This window comes from Leucopleurus acutus (genome assembly GCF_964270905.1).
Source record: "Leucopleurus acutus genome assembly, chromosome: 1".
NCBI classification, from domain to species: Eukaryota; Metazoa; Chordata; class Mammalia; order Artiodactyla; family Delphinidae; genus Leucopleurus; species Leucopleurus acutus.
Genome location: NC_139142.1, coordinates 194,314,320 through 194,337,234, shown reverse-complemented (window position 1 = coordinate 194,337,234; position 22,915 = coordinate 194,314,320). Strand labels below are relative to the sequence as shown.

General features: G+C 38.8%; 1 protein-coding gene across 1 annotated transcript in view; it reads right to left on the bottom strand.

Annotated features, from left to right (window-relative positions):
- Positions 1 to 726: 726 nt before the first annotated feature.
- Positions 727 to 22,915, bottom strand: part of LOC309960601 (DNA topoisomerase I, mitochondrial-like) — a gene marked incomplete at both ends in the record, with an annotated part of 36,393 nt that continues 14,204 nt past the window's right edge. Inside the window, 4 exon segments of the mRNA XM_082837495.1 lie at positions 727 to 1,062; positions 1,066 to 1,655; positions 1,658 to 1,961; positions 4,090 to 4,210. Coding sequence (XP_082693621.1) covers positions 727 to 1,062; positions 1,066 to 1,655; positions 1,658 to 1,961; positions 4,090 to 4,210 — 1,351 coding nt within the window.

Genomic DNA, 22,915 nt, shown 5'->3' with positions numbered 1-22,915 from the left:
GTAAGTGAGCTCAAAATTTTCACTAGTTTTTTAAATTGATGCTTAACTTTTCCCCACATTTGGGCAGACTTTTTAAACCTTCAAATATTACAAGGCTATTGGTTACAAAGAGCCAGCTTCTGTGTACAGGTCAAAGCATCTACACAGAGAAGTTGAGTTTCTCCATGGAAATTCATGGGTTTTGTCAAACTTGTTTGGAAACCAATAGATGGTAAAATCAGCTCGGGATTACTTTTAGTTTGTCTGAGAAGCAACTGGTTAATCTAATGGATCCTAAATCAATGTCATTTTGTCGGAACAAAGGCCATGAAGGTGGGAGGAGAGGAGGAAGGGGCAAACTCTTTTCTTAAACTTTTGACTTAGATCAAGTGTTACAAAAATAATGATAAGGAGTGAACAGCCACCTAGTTTACTTTACATTAGTATAAATTTGGCAGAATTGTCTAACATGGTTCCTGGTCTGATTGAATTGCATCTGGGAGGCTCTTAACATCCTTCCACATAAAAATCACCGTCAAGCTGCCAGAATGTCCTCACCGACTTGTTTGGCAGCGTGGAAACCTGTGGCCTCAGACACGCACCAACAAGAGGGTGGGCTCCCTGAGTTTGCAGGGACCTGATGTGTGCCTTCTGAGACAGCTCTTTTTTTTTTTTTTTGTACAAAATTCCCCCATCTGCTTTAATGGTGAAAAAAAATAAGTTCCAACGAGGCACAGAGATGCTCATTTAGAATTCAAAGTCTTTGCCTGCCATGTCGAGAGACCTCTGTGTCTTGTTGTAGATCTTCTCCACGGGCACCCCAAACCTCTTACACCAGGCGACACTGATCTGGGGGTCCAGGTAGTTGAGCTTGGACGTGCCCAGGGCCACCTGCTTGCTGTCCTCCTTGTCTGTGGCCTGCAAGCTCAGTCTCCCGAGCTGCTCCTCCAGTTTCTCCAGCAGCCGTCCCCTCTTCTCCAGGAAGCTCTTGGATCTGCTGTCCCCTCTGGATTTGTGGTCGGCCCTTGCCTTCTTCAGCTGTGCCTTGGCCTCGGCCACCTGCTTCTTCTTCGCCGCAATCTTCTACCGAAGAGTCTGCATCGACTTCTCGAAGGTCTTGGGAGTCGCCCGCTGATGGCTGCAGAGAACGGCAACGGTCCGATTTGCTCGGTTGTAAGACAGAATCTTAGCGGCTACGCTGTCTTCAGCTCTGGTCAGCGCTCTCAGCTGGCCCTGCAGGGTGAGGCTGGCGTTGCAGGTCCGGAACACCTTGGCCGTCAGGCCATCCATCAGGTCCTGCAGGTGCTTGTTCAGACTGGCGGTGGTCAGTCTGTCAAAGAGCTCATCCCCAGGGCCTTTGTTCTCCATGAACAGCTGCAGATTCTCATACACCGGCTTCTCCACCCGCACTCTGTTGTAGTAGCGGATCGAGTCCTGTCCCAGGAAGTCGAATTCCACGACGTACGGGCAGCCACCGGCCCCTGGGTGCAGCTGGACGTGTTCCACGCGGAGGGAGCAGCCACCCACCGTGTCAGCCGCGTCGCCCTCCTGCGTCTCGTGCCTGGCTTGCAGCGCCAGCTTGTCGATGAAATAAAGGGCCACAGCGCATCGTCTTGCCTTCATTTCTCGGGACTTCCAGTCGGCCCGGTACTGAGAACGGATCTCGCCCAGACTCCTTTCAAGCGCTGAGCCACTTCATACTTCTCCCAATCTCTCTCCCCCTTCGGCTTGGAGCTGGGGTTCAGCATGGTGTACTTGATGGAGTTCTGCACGTTCTCTGTCCACGCCGCCAGCCACGTGACCGTGCGGTCGCACTGCACCTCCTTCCACCGGTGACCTACCGGAGGCTCGGGTACTTCGGAGTCCCTGCTGCAGTTGATGGTCACGTCCTCCAGCAGGACCCTCCTCTTCAGCATCCCCATCTTGGGGTGGTCGCCGCGGCCCCGGAACAACCCAGGGGGCTCGGTCTTGAAATTGCCGATCTTCTCTCAGTGCCCGTCTAAGATACAGCTCTTTGACAGAGTCAGCCCAGTGCATTTTCCATGCGGGAAAAGTGTCGTTATACCCTAGGAAACACGGTGACAATATCTGAAGTTGGGGTTCTGTGGGATCTGAGGATTGATTCTAAACTCTAAGTTCCTAAATACACACAGTAGAGGGCCACGGTAGAGTTTTCCGGAGTGGCAAGGGAAACGCAGCTTTCATTTCTGTGTGATATTGAAGCACTTATTGTATCAACTAGTATCAAACAAGCACAAAAGCTCAAACCTGTATCGAGTACCATGCTTCCAAAGAATGGCCCAAAAACATGGAGCGTACTAAAGAGCTTACCTAACTTCCACGACCAATAATTTAAAAACTAAAAATCTGAAACTTTCAGTGCCTATAAGGCTTTGTTTAAGAACGGAGTGAGGGATTCTGAGAAAGCGTCAGAGGAGACTGTACACCTTTCCTTTTCCCATTCCCTCCCCTGCCTTTACTGCAAACCATGGCTAGCAGTCACGCTGAGCCCCAAGCACAGACCAGCTCTGCTTTCACCCAGAGATTCCAGTCCAGGACCCAGGGGACAGGAGGGGAAGCTAAATGCAGCTCAGGTTCGTACACTGAAGCCAAATAATTGGTGAGTTTGGCCAAGATTCAAGTTCATTCTGAAGCATTAAATCAAAGTGTTACAGGCTTGGTTCCAACATTTAGAACAGCCCAAGTAGTGAATTGCCAATCAGTTACCTTCCTCTCCCTGTAATCAATCTAATCTAGGTGACAGAAGTGAAGAAGAGCCAGGACCTGGCCTGAATGGCAAAAAATAAGCCAAAGAATTAGAACAGTAAATTTCATTGTTAACAACACTTCTGAGTAAGGAGGAGGTATTGAAGAAGGAAAGGAATTAATCCAACAAAGAAGACACATGGAGGAGAAAGGAAATACCCATTTCAGTGCAAAATTAGAGAATAAGAGCAGGAATAGGAAAAAAGGGGGGGGGGAGTCTTAACACACCCCCAAAAGTTGGTCTAGATTGTAAGAGACATCTGATAGAGGGGTCTGAACTTGGAAAAAATAATGAACAAAACAAGAGAAAACAGAAGAGACAAGAAACAAATTGGGGCAAAGGTGCATTCCCACAGGACACCGCAAGTGGAAGCTGGCAGGAAGAGATCTCGAACAAAGGTGGTAGGTCCTGGCTGGGATGAGGTCTGTGGCAGGGACGAGGAAAAACTCTGAGAGCCAGAGACATGAACTCTTTGGTTTTTAAGCATCAAAAACAATGAAGTTATTACTTGGAGGAAAAAAATAATTTGTTAAATAGATCAATAGCTCTCAGTTCACCAGAGATAACACTGAACTACATCAAGGGGAAATAAATGTAAATTACACTTTCCAGATCAAGATAATTTTGATGAACAGAATTACAGTCTCTAGCACATCACACAAGACTTAGGAGAATATTCAATGAAATCTGAAAATTTTTATACATAAACGGCAGATGTGAGGAAACTCGAATGCACTTTCTTTTTGCAAAACATAGATTGGACTGTCTTGATTATAGTGACACCAGCCTCCATTTAGTGCCTGCCAAGGAAGACTCCTTCATGGAAGAAAGTTTACTCTGCTGACACATGACGCAAAATGGGTTTTGGTCTAAGAGACAGAGAGGGATGGCTGGAGGTACCTGGGGAGGTGGAAAGGGGGTGATGACCTTCACTAATGAAAATGATGCAGACACAACACTATATCATTCAAGCTGCCCAAAGCAAAGATGAGTGACAATACTCAGTGAAAGCCAGTAACACGCAAGCACACGACATACATGTTATTGCTCCAGGTGGAACATGACACTGTTAAACCTTTATGAGAAAACAAACATCAAATCAGTTCTTTTCCCTTTTCTCCATGTGGAAGTCCATATTATCATTCATGAAGGCTGGAACTTTTTTTTTTTTTTTTCTGACAGATTCTTCTACTCTCTTTCTAGAAAAGAACTGAACTCAGGGAACTGTACAGCCTTCTCCACAGATTCTAAATACTCCTGACTCCGTAGATTATCTTCCAGCAGCTGTGAGGAACGTAAAGCTTTTCCTAGAATATGGGGGAGGGAGGAATTCTGAAGCATACTCTAGGCAGTTTTTCCGCAGCTCTCATGTGATTTTTAAGAGCCAGCCGGTCTGGAAAATGTTGAATTTGTTTGTAGGAAAGGTAAACACTGCCAAAATCAACAAGTTCCTTCCTTAGGGGGCTGTAGAGAAAATTGGTCTACAGATTAAGACAGTTCAGACAACTTAGACTGGAGTAGAAGTGAACCCCCCCTGCATGCACGTCTTACCCCAGAACTGTATTAGAAGGCGGATAAATCTCTGTTGGAGTAATTACAAACTGTGTGCTCGAGAGGTAAAGGAAATTAAAATTGATCTCGTCTATAAATATCTTAGACAAAGTTAGTGTTTTGAATGAATAAGTAGGCCAAGAGGCTTAGTGAATTGGGTTAAATTGTTCAGCCACACTGCCTAGATTGCTTGTTCCGGGTGTCTTAACTGGGATCAGACCAATATAAAATGGTTTCACAGGGGATGGTTTACAAGTCAACAAAAATGCTTTGATTAAAATGGAGCAGCTAAACATTTTCTGCATGTCCTGTAATTAGGGCTGCCGGATAAAAAGCAGGACACAGCGTCATCTGAATTTCAAATGAACAACAAATAATGTTTTTCGTATAAGCACGCCCTCAATATTGCTTGAGACATACTTGTACAAAAAGAATTATTCACTGTTTATCCAAAATTCAAATGTAACTGTACATTCTCTGTTTTTATTTGCTAAATCTGGCAAATTTACCTGTAATACCTATAAAATAGGGTATGTGTTTTCTATACTCCCACTCCCAAATGCACACTGAATTCATATTTGAATGAGTTTAGCCAATACCTATGTACAGAACCATAAAGATTAAGTATTATTTATGAGATGAAAATCCAGGCAAGGTTTTCTAAGAAGTTAATTATAAGAGTTACTTTAGGGAATTGAATTTCCTGAGTTTTCTTCTAGGTTGTGCTTTATAACTATCTGGGGAGTTTTAAAAATCCAGGAGGCAGCTCAGACCGATTAAACCAGAACCTCTGGGTGGGATGCAGGCATCTGTACTTTTAAAAAACTCCACAGTGAATTATTGCTGCCAAGGTGAGAATCACTGCTCTAGACTGATTGGTATGACCTGCCAACCTGTGATCCCAAAGATAAAAGATGAAAAGGGAGCTGACGTTTCCAGGCTGTCATTCAGGGTAGCACAAGTTTGGCTACCTTTGCCCCTGCCTGCTTTGAAATTTATAAGAACATTCACATTCAGCTATGAATGGAGGATAAGTGAAGGACTGAGAAATAGTGAAGATGAGAATGTTTTTGAAAATCTACATCTTCATGTGGTACATATATACGCAATGAAATATGACTCAGCCATCAAAAAGAATGAAATAATGCCAATTGCAGCAACATGGATGGACGTAGAGATTATCCTACTAAGTGAAGTAAGTCAGAAAGAGAAAGACAAATACCGTATGATGTCACTTATATGTGGAATCTAAAATATGACACAAATGAACTTATCTATGAAACAGAAACAGACGCACAGACATAGAGAACAGACTTGTGGTTGCCAAGGGGGAGGGGGTGTGGTGGAGGAAAGGATTGGGAATTTGGGATGAGCAGGTGCAAACTAGTATATACAGGATGGATAAACAACAAGGTTCTAATGTATAGCACCGGGAACTATATTCAATATCCTGCAATAAACCATAACAGAAAAGAATATGAAAAAGAATATATATATATATATATATATATACACACATAACTGAGTCACTTTGCTGTACAGCAGAAATTAACACAACATTGTAAATCAACTATACTTCAATAAAATTTTTTTTAAAAGAAAAAAAAAGAAAAGTCCACATCTTCAAATATAGTAGCCTATGAACTTTCTCAGGCTGGGTTTTATGGACACAGCTGTTAAGCAAAGTTAAACACCCATAAATCTCTGCTCTTATCGGGGGATTAAAACTATATGGAGACATATATATTTACATTTACAGGGCGCAGAGAGAAGTCACAAAGTATATATTTCAAGTACATATTTCCCCATTGTCTTCTTTTTTTTCTGCCAAAACATTACCTATCAGTGTCAGCTATAGAATTCTGAAAAATTGCCAAAAGACCCAACCAAATTCAGTACTTTTAATTCAAATGATGGGCTCCAAATCCAACGTGCTCTTAAATTACTAAATGCTGCAAAGATCACTGAGGTTAGTTTTTCTCTGTAATTGTAACTGACAATGTATTGCCTGAAGATGAACATAGAGCATTCTTTCTGTTTTTGTCCTGGAAGTTGACTGATAAGCTTGATGCAGTGCTGCATGCTTTCAAGCCTTCCTTGTCAGAAAGCCTGAAGAACTGTTATATTATTAAAACCCCAATCCTAGCACTTACAAAGAGTTCCAAAGCCAGCCTCCATATCTTATCACATACCACTGGCTCCATAGTGCATTTTGACACAGAGTATATTTACTTTCAACACCGACAACCTTCCCTTTGCTCTCCTCCAGTACCCTAAACTCTCCTGGATTTAAGAATCCCATGTATACTTTGCAACAAGCTGTTTTTGTAATTTCAACCCTGAAAGGGATAAAGAGTTAACTACATCTTTCATTAATAATGTAGGACTGAGAGTCTCTAGATTTGTGCTGATAGAGTTTTTAGTTCTCCTGACACGAGAAGAGATAAAGACCAGAAATCATAAAATTATTTCATGTTTTACTTCATCTCCAGCCCACTGTGAACACTAAGATCTGTCTACACTTAAATGCAAAATGGTTTTCTTTGATGCGATTGTGCCTTAGATATTAAGGGGCACATGTTGGTTAAGTGAAAAGAGAACTGAGCTGTCACCAGGTTCATCCCCCAATGTCTGTGATCACTCTGATTCTGTTCCCCATCCTGTTCTCTTCCTCTTCTGTATGTCCTTAACCAAGTCTTTAATCACCTCCTAGGTGTGTATTACCCTCAAATATGTATTTCCATCTCTAAATTCTCTTTAAGTTACAATTTCATTTTTCCTGTGGTCCATGGAATATACCTCAGGGCTGTAGACTCGAAATCTTGAAGAAGCTTATTTAACACATCACGCTTCACATAATCAACAAGTTCACTCTCCCATTCTTCTTTCACAAAAGCTTACATATGCATCCTTTCATATACATATTCCTACTGCCAACTCCCTGTATCAGGCTCCATTAGCTCATAACCAAACTATTACTGTAACTTCCTAATTGGGCTCCCTTTATCTACCCCATATGGAGTTCTGATAATGATACTCCCAAGGACAAAGGATTTTAAAATTTTAGAATATTCTCATTTTCCACTGACTAAAGAGCTCCATGCTCAAGATGCAGAAATGAGAGTCTGGGAATAACAGTGGAGAGGGATCCTAGCAAATACTTTGGAATCTCAGTGGGAATGGTGGAAGTTTATATCCTAGGAGTGTGGAACAGCCAGGGCTTGATTTAGCCATCAAAAACTGCAACCTAGGGCTTCCCTGGTGGCGCAGAGGTTGAGAGTCCGCCTGCCGATGCAGGGGACGTGGGTTCGTGCCCCGGTCCAGGAGGATCCCACATGCCACAGAGCGGCTGGGCCCGTGAGCCATGGCCACTGAGCCTGCGTGTCCAGAGCCTGTGCTCCGCAAGGGGAGAGGCCACAACAGTGAGAGACCCGCGTACCGCAAAAAAAAAAAAAAAAAAAAAAAAAAACCCCAAACTGCAACCTATCCTTGAGTAAATCCAATTCCTGATCTGATTAATGTCATCTGACCCTACTGTATGGTTCTAGGACAGGTTAGAGTAAACCTACTTGGAAAAAAATACAGTAACCTCCAGAACCCACACAATGGCTGTCATTTAATTAAAAATCTACTAGACATCCCAGGAATCATGGCCAAGAGAAAACACTAGAAATAAACTCTCATTTAACCAAGTTATTAAAGTTGGACTTTAAAACGGCTATATTGAATATTTTTTCAAAAACGATTGACAGAGTAGAATATTTTACTAGAGAATTGGAATCTATTAGAGAATAAATAAAAATTCTAGAGTTGACAATGTGATAAACTGAAATTTAGACTTTGATAGATGTGCTTAATGAGATTGATATAGAACATGAGAGGATTAGTGAACTCATCAAGAGAAAAATGATGAAAACACATTCTGAAGCATAGAGACCACAGCAAAAGAAAGAATAATACAGAAATGAGCATATGTATTTGTGTATTTCTGGACAAGCCTCCCTCTATATAGAACATCTATTTATATATTTATCTATCTATATCTATATTTATATGACATGGATGAAAACTATAATCTACATAATTAAAGGCTCAGAAGAATAGAGAGGGAATAAAGGAAAAAAATATTTGAAGAGAATGGATTTCCAAAACCTGAACAAAAAATCAAGATACAGGTCTTAGAAAAGCTGTGGACCTCAAGCAGGGTAACCACACAACCACCCCCCCAAAAAAAATACCCACAACTAGTCACAGCATAGAAAAATTACTGAAAATCAGATACAAAAGAAAATAGTAAAAAACATTCAAAGAAAAATGCTATCTTTAAAGGAGCAATAATGACATACAGCTGATGTCTCAATAGAATATGAAATCAAGAAGACAATGGAATATCTTTAATGAAATAAAAAGGAAAACTACTGCCAAACTAGAATTCTATATCTAGAAAAAAAATCTTCAAAAAAATTAAAGATATTTGAATACATACAAAAACAGAGAATTTGTTGCCAGTACACTGAAACTAAAAAAAAAAAAGTTTTTCTTCAAGCAGAAGGAAAATGATCGCAGGTAGCAGCAAAACAAAAATGCAGGAAGAAATTTCAAACAACAGAATGTATCTCAGTGATTGGAATGTAGTATAATGATTGAATTTTATGACCAAATAGAAGAGGATGGCTCTTCATTTTGAGGGGCCCAGTATCAGCCTCCTTAGTAAGTGCTATGTCTTTGTGAGCAGGAACTTTTTTTCTTTCTTGTATCACTAGTGACTAAAATGGTGACTAGCATATAGTATGTACTCAAGAAATATTTGGTAATTGAATGACTAAATCAATAGTCTCTACAACTTTGCACCACATTTGAAAACCTTGGGCAATAATCAACATGACTTTTGCTACCCAGATACAAGGAAATGATGGACTGAGGTGAAAATCTATGCTTATTTGAGGGGGAAAGGAAGAAGGGAGGAAGGGAAGAGAGAGAAACTCACATAATAGTTTGGAACTAACACTGAGAAAGAGAAGGGTAATGCTCAGCCCTTTTGTACCCTCCAGTCTTGATTTGTTGGAAGGAAAATTTTATAGCTGTGGTGCAGAAAAGGCAGTCAGGTTTCCCTTTGGAAATATTTAGCCATTTAGCATTTGTGGATCAATACTTTTTGAAAGGTCATAGTAACAATTTTAAGAGCAGCACAGTAAGGCTAATAATGCCCACAATGAAATTTTATCATCAAGAAAAGGAATGAAGGCTAGTGCCTATGTTAGCAGATTGGTAATCAGTGAGACTCACTCTGTTATCCCGTGAAGCTGGAATGGAATGGCTGTGGTTGTAAGTGGATAATGTGACTCCCTGCCACCGTCACCTCAGGGTGCCAACAGCACGGCACAGCTATTATCATTCCAGGGTGGTCATGAGCTCCGCTATTCTCTTCTGCAAGTTTGGGGAAAGATATATTGCTGTCACAACAGGGTAATAGTAGACGGTTTTACACAGGCAGGCAGAGAAAAAGGAAACAGACCTAGATCTTTAGAAAACTAACCACAGCCTCAGTTACAAGTTTCCAAAATAAGTGGTTGGCAAGTAAGAGCCTAAAATTGTCAGATCTCTCATTTAGTTGGGCCTTGCCTTCTTGTCCTGGTGTTTGGATAACAAGAAAGAATATGTGTTGATAGATTACATGTTACAGAATTGGGCAGAAAATGACCCCCTAACAAGTGTAACTCCCTTTAAACCACTGAAGTTTCAGATAGTTGGTTCTCATTGTCTAAATAATGCATCAACTCCATGCATAAAAAGCAAATACCAAACTGCTGCTAATATGCATGGTTTAAATTTGAATTATTTGAGAAGTCCACACTAGTCTAGCGTAAACTGAGCTCAAGGGGTGATAAATGCTTTCTTTCAAATTCTGTCATTTGCTCTATATTTCTGTAAACAAATTTTGGAAAGTACACACACACACACACACACACACACACACACACAATATCCTGTTTAAAATCCCTACCTAGGATCTTCCTCATTAGTAACTGGCATGCTTTCATAATTCTTTCTCAACCAGTGAGCTTGGTAAATTAGTCATTTGAGACTCACTTCTGTCCTTGTTTGTCACGTTTACGTCACAAGGGTGTTGGAAGGATTAATTAGTTAACATGCAAAATTCTTTGAAGATGAAAAGTGCTGTGAAATTGCTAAGTGGTGCTCACATTCCTTCATAGGACATATGTTTCCTTTTATATTTGTAAAAATTCATCCACCTCCTGTTAACACTTTTTGCTAGGATTATGTACTCAGATTGCTTTCTAGAAAATTGACTAGCCTTAGCTTTTCCTCCTCGAGGCTCGAAATATTTACTTACCTACAGCCTCATTTCTCTTCTCTGTTTTTTCCTACTATTATTTTTTTTTCTTACTGAGAGGTCCTAATATTATTTATGAAATCCTGTTTCCTAGTTATTTTTCCTACTTACATTTTTTTGTATTCATTGGAACAGTGGACTGGTATACCTAAAGATCACTAACGAGAAAAGGAAAAGTCACTATTCCTAACTTTTAGAGGCTTAAGCCATGAGAATCATTAGTTTGGTTCAAATGTTATAGTCCAAAGGGCAGGCAAGTCTATCTGTGAAATTCACTGAGCAAGAAAGAAGAAATTACTTTTTTTCTCAAGACCTAAATTTTCATCAAAAGGCATTATTTAAAATGTCTTTTATGAAACTGGAATAGATATTCAAGGAAATCTGATGAAGTGCCCCCCGCTCCCACCTTCTGACCCTGGACGCAGCTAAGGGTACCTGCAGCTCACGAGCTGAGGCTCTGGATGCCAGAAGAGGTGTTTCTCTAGCAGATTAAAAGGCTTATTTCCAGTAAGCACCTAAATGTAGAGATATTCACCTAGAGTTATCACAATTATTTTAACTACCTAGATCTGTAAAACAGAGGTGATCATCTAGGATAAACTCCTGAGATTTTCTTCACAGCTCTGACTATGAAGAACCCAGCCATTATTTTTCCACTACTTTTTTGACAACTTTCTATTTTGATTATAAAGTGGGACCTTGAGATGTTTAAATGTATCAGCTTTTTAAAAGACGTGTTCTTCATATTACTCCTAAAGGAGATTCTCCCCAAGAGATTATGGTACTGACCAATATCTTTTTCATAAACAAAGGTTACAAAACACAGCTACATACAAATGCTTTTCACTTTGTGTAATGAACTTAATTCCGCTAATATTTAAGCACATTGAAATCATATATTTCTTATGCTTCCTGTCTCAGATAGACAACCAATGAAATATCCACAAAATAAAATGGGAAATGACCTTGGTACAATATATTTACGATTATTGTATGTAACATATATATATATATCCTTAATTATAATACTATTATAAGAAAGCATATTTCACAAGAAATTTTATTTCCTTTTCTTTTTTTGATAAACAAAAAGTTGTACATAATTAATATATACAATTTGATGAGTTTGGAGATAAATAAACACCCATGGACCCATCACCACAATCTATGCCATAAAACCTATCCATCACCTCCTGAAGTCTCCTCAAACCCTCTTACTTCTCGTCCTCCCTTTTCCTCCTTTTTCTCCGCCTCCTCTTTCTTCTACCATAATTATTAATACTATTAGTATTTTGTGATTAAACACACATAAGATCTACCCACAGTAAATTTTTAAATGTACAATGCAGTATTGTTAACTAAAGACCCTACGCTGTACAAATCTCTAGGATTTATTCATCTGGTATAAATGAAATTTTGTACTCTTTGACTAATATTTCCCCATTTTCCTCTCCCCTCTGGCAATCACCATACCACACTCTGCTTCCATGGATTTGACAATTTTAGATTCATCATGTAAGTGGTATCACATAGTCTTTGTATTTCTGTGTCTGGCTTATTTCATTCAGCATTATATCCTCCAGGTTCATCCGTGTCATTGGAAATGACAGAATTTCCTTCTTTTTTAAGGTTAAATTACATTTTATGGTATGTATATGAAAAAACATTTTCTTTTCCCACTCATTCATCAATGGACATTTAGGTTGCTTCCATGCCTTGGCTATTGTGAACAATTCATCAATGAACGTGGGAATGTATATTTCTCGTCGAGATCCTGATGTCAATTCCTTTGGACATACTCTCAGAAATGGTATTGCTGGATCACATGACGGTTCTGCTTTTAGTTTGTTGAGGAACCGCCCTACCGTTTTCCATAGCAGCTGTGCCACTTTACCTTCCTATCAACAGTGCACGAGGGTTCCCTCGCCGACATTTTTAATATTTTTTCTTTAATAAAAGCCAACCTAAAATGTGTAAGACAATATCTCATTGTGGTTTGAGTTTGCATTTCCTGATGATTGGTAATGTTGAGTGCCTTTTCATATATCTGTTTTGGTTTTTTTTTGTTTTTGTTTTTGTTTTTGTGGTACGCCGGCCTCTCACTGCTGCGGCCCCTCCCGCCGCGGAGCACAGGCTCCGGACGCGCAGACTCGGCGGCCAAGGCGCACAGACCCAGCCACTCCGCGGCATGTGGGATCCTCCCGGACCGGGGCACGAACCCGCGTCCCCCGCATCGGCAGGCGGACTCCCAACTACTGCGCCACCAGGGAAGCCCATATATCTGTTTTTATATGGCTTCTTTGGAGAAATGTCTATGTTCTTTTGTCCATTTTTTAATTGGGTTATTTGTTTTCTTACTATTACATTGTATGAGTTTCTTATCAGATACATGGTTTGCAGATACTTTCTTCCAATCTGTACATTGCCTTGCTGTTGCTGTTTTTGATTGTTTCCTTGGCTGTGCAAAAGCTTTTTATTTTTATGTAGTCTCTCTTGTCAATTTTTGCTTTTGTTGATGTGCTTTTGATGTCATATTCAAGAAATTATTGCCAAGGCTACTGTTCACAATCTTTTTCCCTATGTTTTCTTCAAGGAGGTTGATGAGATGCTCTTGCAGATCAGTCAGGAAATGATGGGCTACAGAAAGTACAATTCCAGGACCGTGACTATCCACATAGGAAAGATAAAATTATACCCTAACCTTGCAATGTACGAAAAGATCAATCCCAGGTGGAATAAAGATCTTGTAAACAAGCTCATAGAAATTCAGAAGAAAATATAGATTATCTTTATGACCTTAGTGTAAGAAGAGATTTCTCATACAAGACAGAAAAAAATGCAAATCATAGGGAAAAGATTAACAAATGCAACGATTTTAAAATTAGAAATGGTCAAATATCAAAAGACATAAAAAAATTAATGGATAAATTATAGCATAGTCAAGTACATTTGCAAAGTTTAAAAGTAAGAGATAATTGAAATCCGAAATATATGAAGAATTAAATAGAAGGCAAATGAGATCTGCAAATAGGCAAATTCACAGATGAAAAAACCCAACGGCCGATAAACCCAGGAAGAGAGATTCTCAGCAATAATAGGAAAAATGCACAGTAAGAGAACGTAAGAAACATTTCAGATTCAACAGACTGGCAAAAAGTTTGAGTACACCAAGTGTAGGTAAAGATAAGAAGCAATTAGAAAATTTTTACAGCACTAATGGGGTTATAAACTGTCTTAACTACTCAGGGGAGATATTTGGCGTTATCTATTAAAACTGAAGGAGGATACCCCAAGACCCATCAATCCTATTTCTAGGTATAAATACTATAAAGATTCCTGTCTTTGTGGGAAAGGAGGCATGCACTAAAAGACTTGGGGCAGTATTTTTATAGTTAAATTCTAAGTACAAACTAAATGCTAATCAGAAAAATGAGAATAAATAAACACATTGTGTGTATAGACACATGATGGGATATTTATATAATAAAATAAATTTGTTACCGTTACATGCATTAGAAATCCCAAAGACCCACTGATGGGGAAAAGCAAGATTTACCAAAATACATACAGTATGATGCAATTATACAACGTTAAAAATATGTAATATATTGCTTAGGGATTTATACATATAGAGTAAAACTGTACACACTTCTTGAGACTAACAAATAACAAAAAAATTTATAGTGTTTACCTCTAATGAGCAGCGAGGGAAATGTGATCAAAAAACAGTTTATCCATGACTTCAGTGGTATTTATGAGGTTTTACTTCTTAACTGGGGTGATGTATACGTGGATATTTGTTCCATTATGCTCAATAGCTGAAAAAATCTGAATGCCTGAAAGTTTTTTATGAAAGAAATAAAGGAAATAAAACATAATCAACTGGTTTTTTATTTAGTCTCAATATTTATTTATTTATTTATTTGAATTATACATATATGTGTATTTTTTTTAATTGGGGTATTGTTGTTTTGCAATGTTGTGTTAATTTCTGCTGTACAGCGAAGTGAATCAGCTCTATGTATACATATATCCCCTCTTTTTTGGATTTACTTCCCATTTAGGTCACCACAGAGCACTGAGTCAAGTTCCCTGTGCTATACAGCAGGTTCTCATTAGTTATCTATTTTAAACATATTAGTGTATATATGTCAATCCCAATCTCCCAATTCTTCCTACCCCCCTTCCCCACTTGGTGTCCATACGTTTGTTCTCTATATCTGTGTCTCTATTTCTGCCTTGCAAACTGGTTCATCTGTACCATTTTTCTAGATTCCACATATATGCATTAATATACAATATTTTTTTCTCTTTCTGACTTACTTCACTCTGTATGACACTCTCTAGGTCCATCCATGTCTCTACAAATGACCCAATTTCATTCCTTTTTATGGCCGAGTAATATTACATTGTATATATGCACCACATCTTCTTTATCCATTCATCTGTCAATGGACACTTAGGTTCCTTCCATGTCCTGGCTATTGTAAATAGTGCTGCAATGAACACTGGGGTGCATGTGTCTTTTTGAATTATGGTTTTCTCAGGGTATATGCCCAGGAGTGGGATTGCTGGATCATATGGTAGCTCTATTTTTAGGTTGTTTTTTTTTAAGTTATTTTTAGCATTCAGGATTCCTTTTTAAAATTGTATTTATTTATTTATTTTGGCTGTGTTGGGTCTTTGTTTCTGTGTGAGGGCTTTCTCTAGTTGCGGTGAGCGGGGGCCACTCTTCATCGCGGTGTGCAGGCCTCTCACTGTCGTGGCCTCTCTTGTTGTGGAGCACAAGCTCCAGCTCCACACGTGCAGGCTCAGTAGTTGTGGCTCATGGGCCTAGTTGCTTCGCGGCATGTGGCATCTTCCCAGACCAGGGCTCAAACCTGTGTCCCCTGCATTGGCAGGCAGACTCTCAACCACTGCGCCACCAGGGAAACCCTATTTTTAGTTTTTTAAGGAACTTCCATACTGTTCTCCATAGTGGCTGTATCAATTTACATTCCCACCAATAGTGCAAGAGGGTTCCCTTGTCTCCACACCCTCTCTAGCATTTATTGTTTGTAGATTTTTTGATGACGGCCGTTCTGACCAGTGTGAGGTGATACCTCATTGTAGTTTTGATTTGCATTTCTCTAATGATTAGTGATGTTGAGCATCCTTTCATGTGTTTGTTAGCAATCTGTATACCTTCTTTGGAGAAATGTCTATTTAGGTCTTCCGCCCATTTTTGGATTGGGTTGTTTGTTTTTTTGATATTGAGCTTCCTCAGCTATTTGTATATTTTAGAGATCAATCCCTTCTCTTTTGCTTCATTTGCAAATATTTTCTCCCATTTGGAGGGCTGTCTTTTCATCTTCTTTATGATTTCCTTTGCTTTGCAAAAGCTTTTAAGTTTCATTAAGCCCCATTTGTTTATTTTTGTTTTTATTTTCATTTCTCTAGGAGGTGGGTCAAAAAAGATCTTGCTGTGATTTATGTCAAAGAGTGTCCTTCCTATGTTTTCCTCTAAGAGTTTGATAGTGTCTGCTCTTACATTTAGGTCTTTAAAACATTTTTAGTTTATTTTTGTGTATGGTGTTAGGGAGTGTTCTAATTTCATTCTTTTACGTGTAGCTGTCCAGTTTTCCCAGCAGCATTTGCTGAAGAGACTGTCTTTCTCCATTGTATATTCTTGCCTACTTTGTCATAGATTAGTCAACTGTTTTTTTTAAAGACATTTTAATTCTAAGAAGAAAATAGTAGCCATGAAATATAATCATAGCATACAAGGATGGATGTCTGCCTCAGCCTTGAACAATATCTACAGTCATAATTGTAAACAATGGATGTTAATTTAAGCAAAATTTTCAATATAATATGCTTTTCCTGGTAAGATGGGGGAATGGACATACTTTTGTAGCAAAGAGTTTGTGTAGATAAGCCAAATCATCTTCTTTCATAACGGCAACCTAAAACAGAATATCAAAACTCGACATTTATTGAGGAATACTGAGGTACAATAAGAATCAGATAAAAGTGAAGATGGTTGCCTCTGGGAAGCAAGATACAGGGGTTTGAAGGGGTAGACAGAAGACTGCTGTTTTGAAAGATAAGCTTTGGAGGACTGTTTGAGTTTTAAACAATTTTTAAATATGTGTTTTAAAATATGAGTTTTAAAATATATGTATATTATTCAATAAAAATAAATTGTAATTAAAAAATTAAGACTCCGTACAGAACAGAATCTGTAACCTCAGTTGAAGCTACACCTAACATTGACCTATATGTGTGGTTTGAGCCCCTTCTGTTCTCTGGCATTCTTCTGTTTGTTCATGCACAGTTATCCAGAAAACTAATATTACAACTGTCATTTGAACTCTTGGCTACAAAATCCCCAAACATCAAAACAATTAAAAGAAAAAAACTATAATTCTCACTCCCTGAGAAATCCAAACCAAAGAGTATGTATGATACATCTATACATTAAAAAAATGGAGTCCATAACTGTGACTGCTCATGTTACCAGCCATTTGTGAAAAAGCAGAAAATAGAGATGCAGCAAAGGATTAGGTAATCTTGTTTCCTGCAGGATGTATTCTCAAGTGGGTTTACACAGCCTGTCTTGTTTTGAATGAGTCAAGAAAGGGAGTCACTCAGCACTGCTACCCAAGGAAATCTATCCTGTGTTAGCAACAGAGCACCTGTGGTGATACCATCACTCGTACGGAGCAGAGGGACTAAGAAATAGAAACCACTGGGGAGAAAAAGAGAGACGGGGAAACAAGTTTCTGAAAAGGCATCCTTTGACACCAGCACACCATGTCATTTCCCAGGATTAAAAAGACTTCCACTCTATAAGGAAACTATTTTTTCCAAATCCAAATTCTCTGCCATTTCACCTACATTAAAGATGATCATGGCACAATGGGGATTTAAGAAAAAGTCAGCAAGACCCCTAATACCAAAAAGTACTTTGTTGGGGTGTAAAGCAAGATGAGAAAATGATTCATACTGCAAAAATCAAGAAAATATTTTTATTCTATTCATCTGCATGTGAATAGGTAAATGTAGTGAGCTGCAATGTGAAAACGGTATGGTGCTAAATCATCATTTTTACCAAATTCTGCTTCTTCTATCCACACATTCCTGGTTAATGTTTGTTTCACGTCCCTTTCTTCCTCCTCTTCCCGCCCTCACTCTTCCCATCACCTGCTACTCTCCAGACACTTCTGCTTTTCATCTGCTCTTTGAAGAAGCCAAGTTTGCTCCTGCCTTGGGACTTTTAAACTCATTGTCCTTTCCACCCAAAATGTTCTTCCAGATTCAGATCCAGATGGTCATGCTCCTGGCTCCTTCTTGTCTAAATGAGCTTAAATGTGTCCACAAAAACCCTTTCCCTGACCACCCAATCTAAAGTAAACAGTGTTACTCCCTGTCACATAATCCAATTTTAATTCTCTGGATAGCATTTTCCAGTATCTAATTTTATACATAAAGATTTACTTATCAGTTTACTAACCTATACACATATACACACACAGAGAGAGAGAGAGAGAGAGAGAGAGAGAAAGAGCAAGAGAGAAAGAGGAACCCAAACTCTATGAAAGCCAAGATTCTGCTTGTCTTGTCTTCTGCTCTATCTTCAAAATCTAGATTAGTCTCTGTTCTGTATTTTTTTTTTTTTTTTGGCTGTGTTGGGTCTTCATTGCTGTGCACAGGCTTTCTCTAGTTGCATCAAGGTGGGGGCTACACTTCATTGCTGTGCGTGGGTTTCTCATTGCGGTAGCTTCTCTTGTTGTGGAGCACGGGATCTAGGTGCGCGGGCTTCAGTAGTTGTGGCACACGGGCTCAGTAGTTGTGGTGCACGGGCTTAGTTGCTCCACGGCATGTGGGATTTTCCCAGACCAGGCCTTGAACCCGTGTCCACTGCACTGGCAGGCAGATTCTTAACCACTGCGCCACCAGGGAAGTCCCCCCTGTTCTGTATTGAGTGCTTGATAAATATTTATATTTTTCTGACAGGACATTTTATTTAAGGATATCTTTAATTACTAGCATCAGCTAAGACTAATAACATTGATTCCGATGTCTTTGAAAAGTTAACACGGCAATGACAGGGGTTAATGAATATAGGAATGGTAAAGGTATTTCCATTATGTTCGTATCTGAGTTGACTATATCATACAACATAAGTGATAAATATGCATCGTCTTTCTATTCAGGTGCTTTGCAACACAAGATTTGATTTAACCCGTGAATTGTATATAACCTCTCTCTAAACATAATGTCAATAGACAAATCAATACGTACGTAGCATATTGTATTTTCATATCCTAACCTATCTACTTTTCTTGACAATTCTGGGTCTGCCCCAGAGTTCCCGGGGTGGCTCATGAGCAAAAGGGATTTGTTGGGTGGTATGAGTGAGGCTGGATTCAGTTGCAAATTGTTTTCTCTCCTTGAAGATGTGAATTAGCTGAGGTGTGAAGTCATCCTCATACTTTGGCACATGACTGAGGTGCTTGGTTGGAGGATTTCTAAAACAAATAAGCAGAGAATTAAACTGTGGGACAGCTTGCAGTGCAGCTGGAAATAGCAGTCTCTGATGAGCTTGTTGCACCAACAACCAAAATTAAATAATGCTCTGAAAAGCCACCCTGCCTCAAGTGCTCCATTGCACTGTTCCTCTGACATACCCTGCTTAGGTCAGGAGCCAAGGACAGACACGACTCTTATGAATACTGCCCTTCAAGACTGACATACAGCCAAACTGAAAACCACATGCCTACTTGGAAAGGAAACCAAGAGGCAGCCTGAAACGTGTTACATGAGAATCTTATTTATTTGATCACATATAAATGAAAGTCCAACCATTTCAGTCTCAAAATTGTCTTGGGTCACAAGGAGTGGTGCTATGAATGGACTTAGTAGGAATGAAGTGAAGTTTTGTGTGTTGACACAAGATGATCAACTATATTGCAAATATCTCAAGAGGCTGTGTAGAAGCCAAGACTTAATAAGCTACTAACCAAAAAGAGTTTTGCCTTTTAATGCTTTATAGATTTTTATAGCCATGAATGCTTTATAAATCTCAGAATGGGCCCATGCATCTGTAAAGGAGGTATTTCCTTATTTTCTATGAGATGAACATCTTTCTTCAACAAAGGACCCTTAGAAAACCTCTCTGTTCTTGATAACTTCATTTAGAAACAACCCACCAAGAGGTACAGATGGTGAGGATGCAAGATTCACACACATTCACTACCCCTGGTGTCAAAAGTAGTGAATACAGAAAACGCAGCATCCGTGACATTTTAAAAAGAATATCATCTTTTACTTTTGACCATTTCTGAGTGTTATCGAAGTAAGAAAAGCCCTCTTGGTACTAACATAATATTGTAATTGGGTGAGTTGCATTTTTTAAGCTATAAAACTTGTAATAATGATACAATATCACCTTTTCTTTGAAACTCATTTTCTTACTTCTAACATTCAAAAATGGGTTCTCATTACAAAGTATCACCACTGTTTTCCTGACACCTTCTTCAACATCTTTTCCTGGAATATGGGCCAGACTGTCTTTCCTCTAAGTAGGGAAAAAGTGGTTACAATTTTTCCACTGAATTCTGGCCTGGGAGGGGTGGAGAGGTCCATTCAGCAAGTATCTACGAATGATTCTCTGTGTTCCAATGTGTTTTTAGTCATTAAACACTATGACTAGGCACTGGGCTGTATCGACTCTATACCAAGGTTATACTCAGGGTCACAAACTTGATTGGGGCTAGGTATTTCTATTCCCAGAATATAAGTTGTATTTCTTCCAGTACAGCATAAATTTGAACCCAAATATAAGTGGACAATAGTTAACAAAATGAGGTGAGTGACAAAATTAAAAGTTCTCAATAAGGCTCTACAATTATAATAATGTATCAGAAATATTAAAATGTGTTTCCACATGAAAAATTAGTATGGAAGCAAGAGTGAGGACATTGTAGGACATTCCTTGAATCCACAATCCTTTTAAGTTATTGACAAGTTTAAATATAAGTAAAAACCTAAAAATTTATTAAATGACTTATTTCCAATTATTTTCACAGAGCATTGTTTGAATTATTATAAGTTTGAAGCTTATTAAATACAAACAAATGTCAATTTTACAGCCTATATAAATGCACCATCTTCTTCTGAAATAAAAAAATTCACAATAATTCTTTGTCACAGACTTTGTTTCCGAGCCGATGGTGAATGCTGGCCAGGAAGATGGATCAAAGTGAGTGAAGATACTGGTGAAGTACAGGGCAGGTAGACAAGGGTCTCCTGTTGTCCAGAAACACCTGCAAATGTCTAAAATGCACTGGTCCTGGTTCCCAGATGTTGTTTCTTCCTCTTTATGAATTAAGAATTCCTATGACCTGGTTAAGCAAATACTCAGTGGAAGGATTGTCCATATTTCATGACGAAAAGCAGGGGAAAATAATACACACCTTGTCTTTCTATGACTAATGCAAAAATCTAATCATTCCACTAGCCCACACTGGGTTTAAACAGCTAGAGTCTGTCTGCTAGGTAAAAAGACTTAATGTCCCTCTTGAGAAGAAATTAACTGCTAAAACAGACTCCGGTGAAATGGAGTTCTGTCTTCTGTCCTCAATGCCGCCATTTTTCTCTTTGAATCTGGCTCTTCCATTCAAGCAGAATGAAAACTTGGATCTTTGCCTTGAGCAAATTTCATTTCCCAGGCTCAGATTCTGGGAATCTGTTTAATTGCAGAGGTGAGCTCCACTTGTAGCAGCTCTGAAATCAGTCAAATCCACTGTTCAAGAGCCAGAGAGGGGTTTCAAGAGCCAGAGAGGCGTGAAGTAAAATCAGAGTTTTTTGTTCTTCTTCTTCTTCTTTCTCTAATTGCTTTAGGTGTAAATTTAGGTTATTTATTTGAGATTTTTCTTGTTTCTTGAAGTAGGATTGTATTGCTATAAACTTCCCTCTTACAACTGCTTTTGCTGCATCCCATAGGTTTTGGGTCATCGTGTTTTCATTGTCATTTGTTTCTAGGTATTTTTTATTTCCTCTTTGATTTCTTCAGTGATCTCTTGGTTATTTAGTAGTGTATTGTTTAGCCTCCATGTGTTTGTACTGTTTACAGATTTTTTCCTGTAATTGATATCTAGTCTTATAGCATTGTGATCAGAAAAGATACTTGCTATGATCTCAATTTTCTTAAATTTACTAAGGCTTGATTTGTGACCCAAGATATGACCTATCTTGGAAAATGTTCCATGCTCACTTGAGAAGAAAGTGTGTTCTGATGTTTTGGGATGGACTGTCCTATAAATATCAATTAAGTCCATCTTGTTTAATGTATCATTTAAAGCTTGTGTTTCCTTATGTATTTTCATTTTGGATGACCTGTCCATTGGTGAAAGTGAGGTGTTAAAGTCCCCTACTATGATTGTGTTACTGTCAATTTCCCATTTTATGGCTGTTAGCATTTGCCTTATGTATTGAGGTACTCCTATTTTGGGTGTATAAAAATTTACATTGTTATATCTTCTTGGATTGATGCCTTGATCATTATGTAGTGTCCTTCTTTGTCTCTTGTAATAGTCTTTGTTTTAAAGTCTATTTTGTCTGATATGAGAATTGCTACTCCACCTTTCTTTTGATTTCCGTTTGCATTGAATATCTTTTTCCATCCCCTCACTTTCAGTCTGTATATGTCCCTATGGTCTGAAGTGAATCTCTTGTAAACAGCATATATATGAGTCTTGTTTTTGTATCCATTCAGCCAGTCTATGTCTTTTGGTTGGAACACTTAATCCATTTACATTTAAGATAATTATTGATATGTACATTCCTATTACCATTTTCTTAAGTTTTGTTTGTTATTGTAGGTCTTTTTCTTCTGTTGTGTTTCCTGCCTAGAGAAGTTCCTTTAGAATTTGTTGTAAAGCTGGTTTGGTGGTGCTGAATTCTCTTAGCTTTTGCTTGTGTGTAAAGGTTTTAATTTCTCCATCGAATCTGAATGAGATCCTTGCTGGGCAATCTTGGTTGTAGGTTTTTCCCTTTCATCATTTTAAATATGTCTTGCCACTCCCTTCTGGCTTGCAGAGTTTCTGCTGAAAGATCAGCTGTTAACTTTATGGGGATTCCCTTGTATGTTATTTGTTGCTGTTCCATTGCTGCTTTTAATATTTTTTCTTTGTGTTTAATTTTTGATACTTTGATTAATATGTGTCCTGGCGTGTTTCTCCTTGGATTTATGCTGTATACGACTCTCTGTGCTTCCT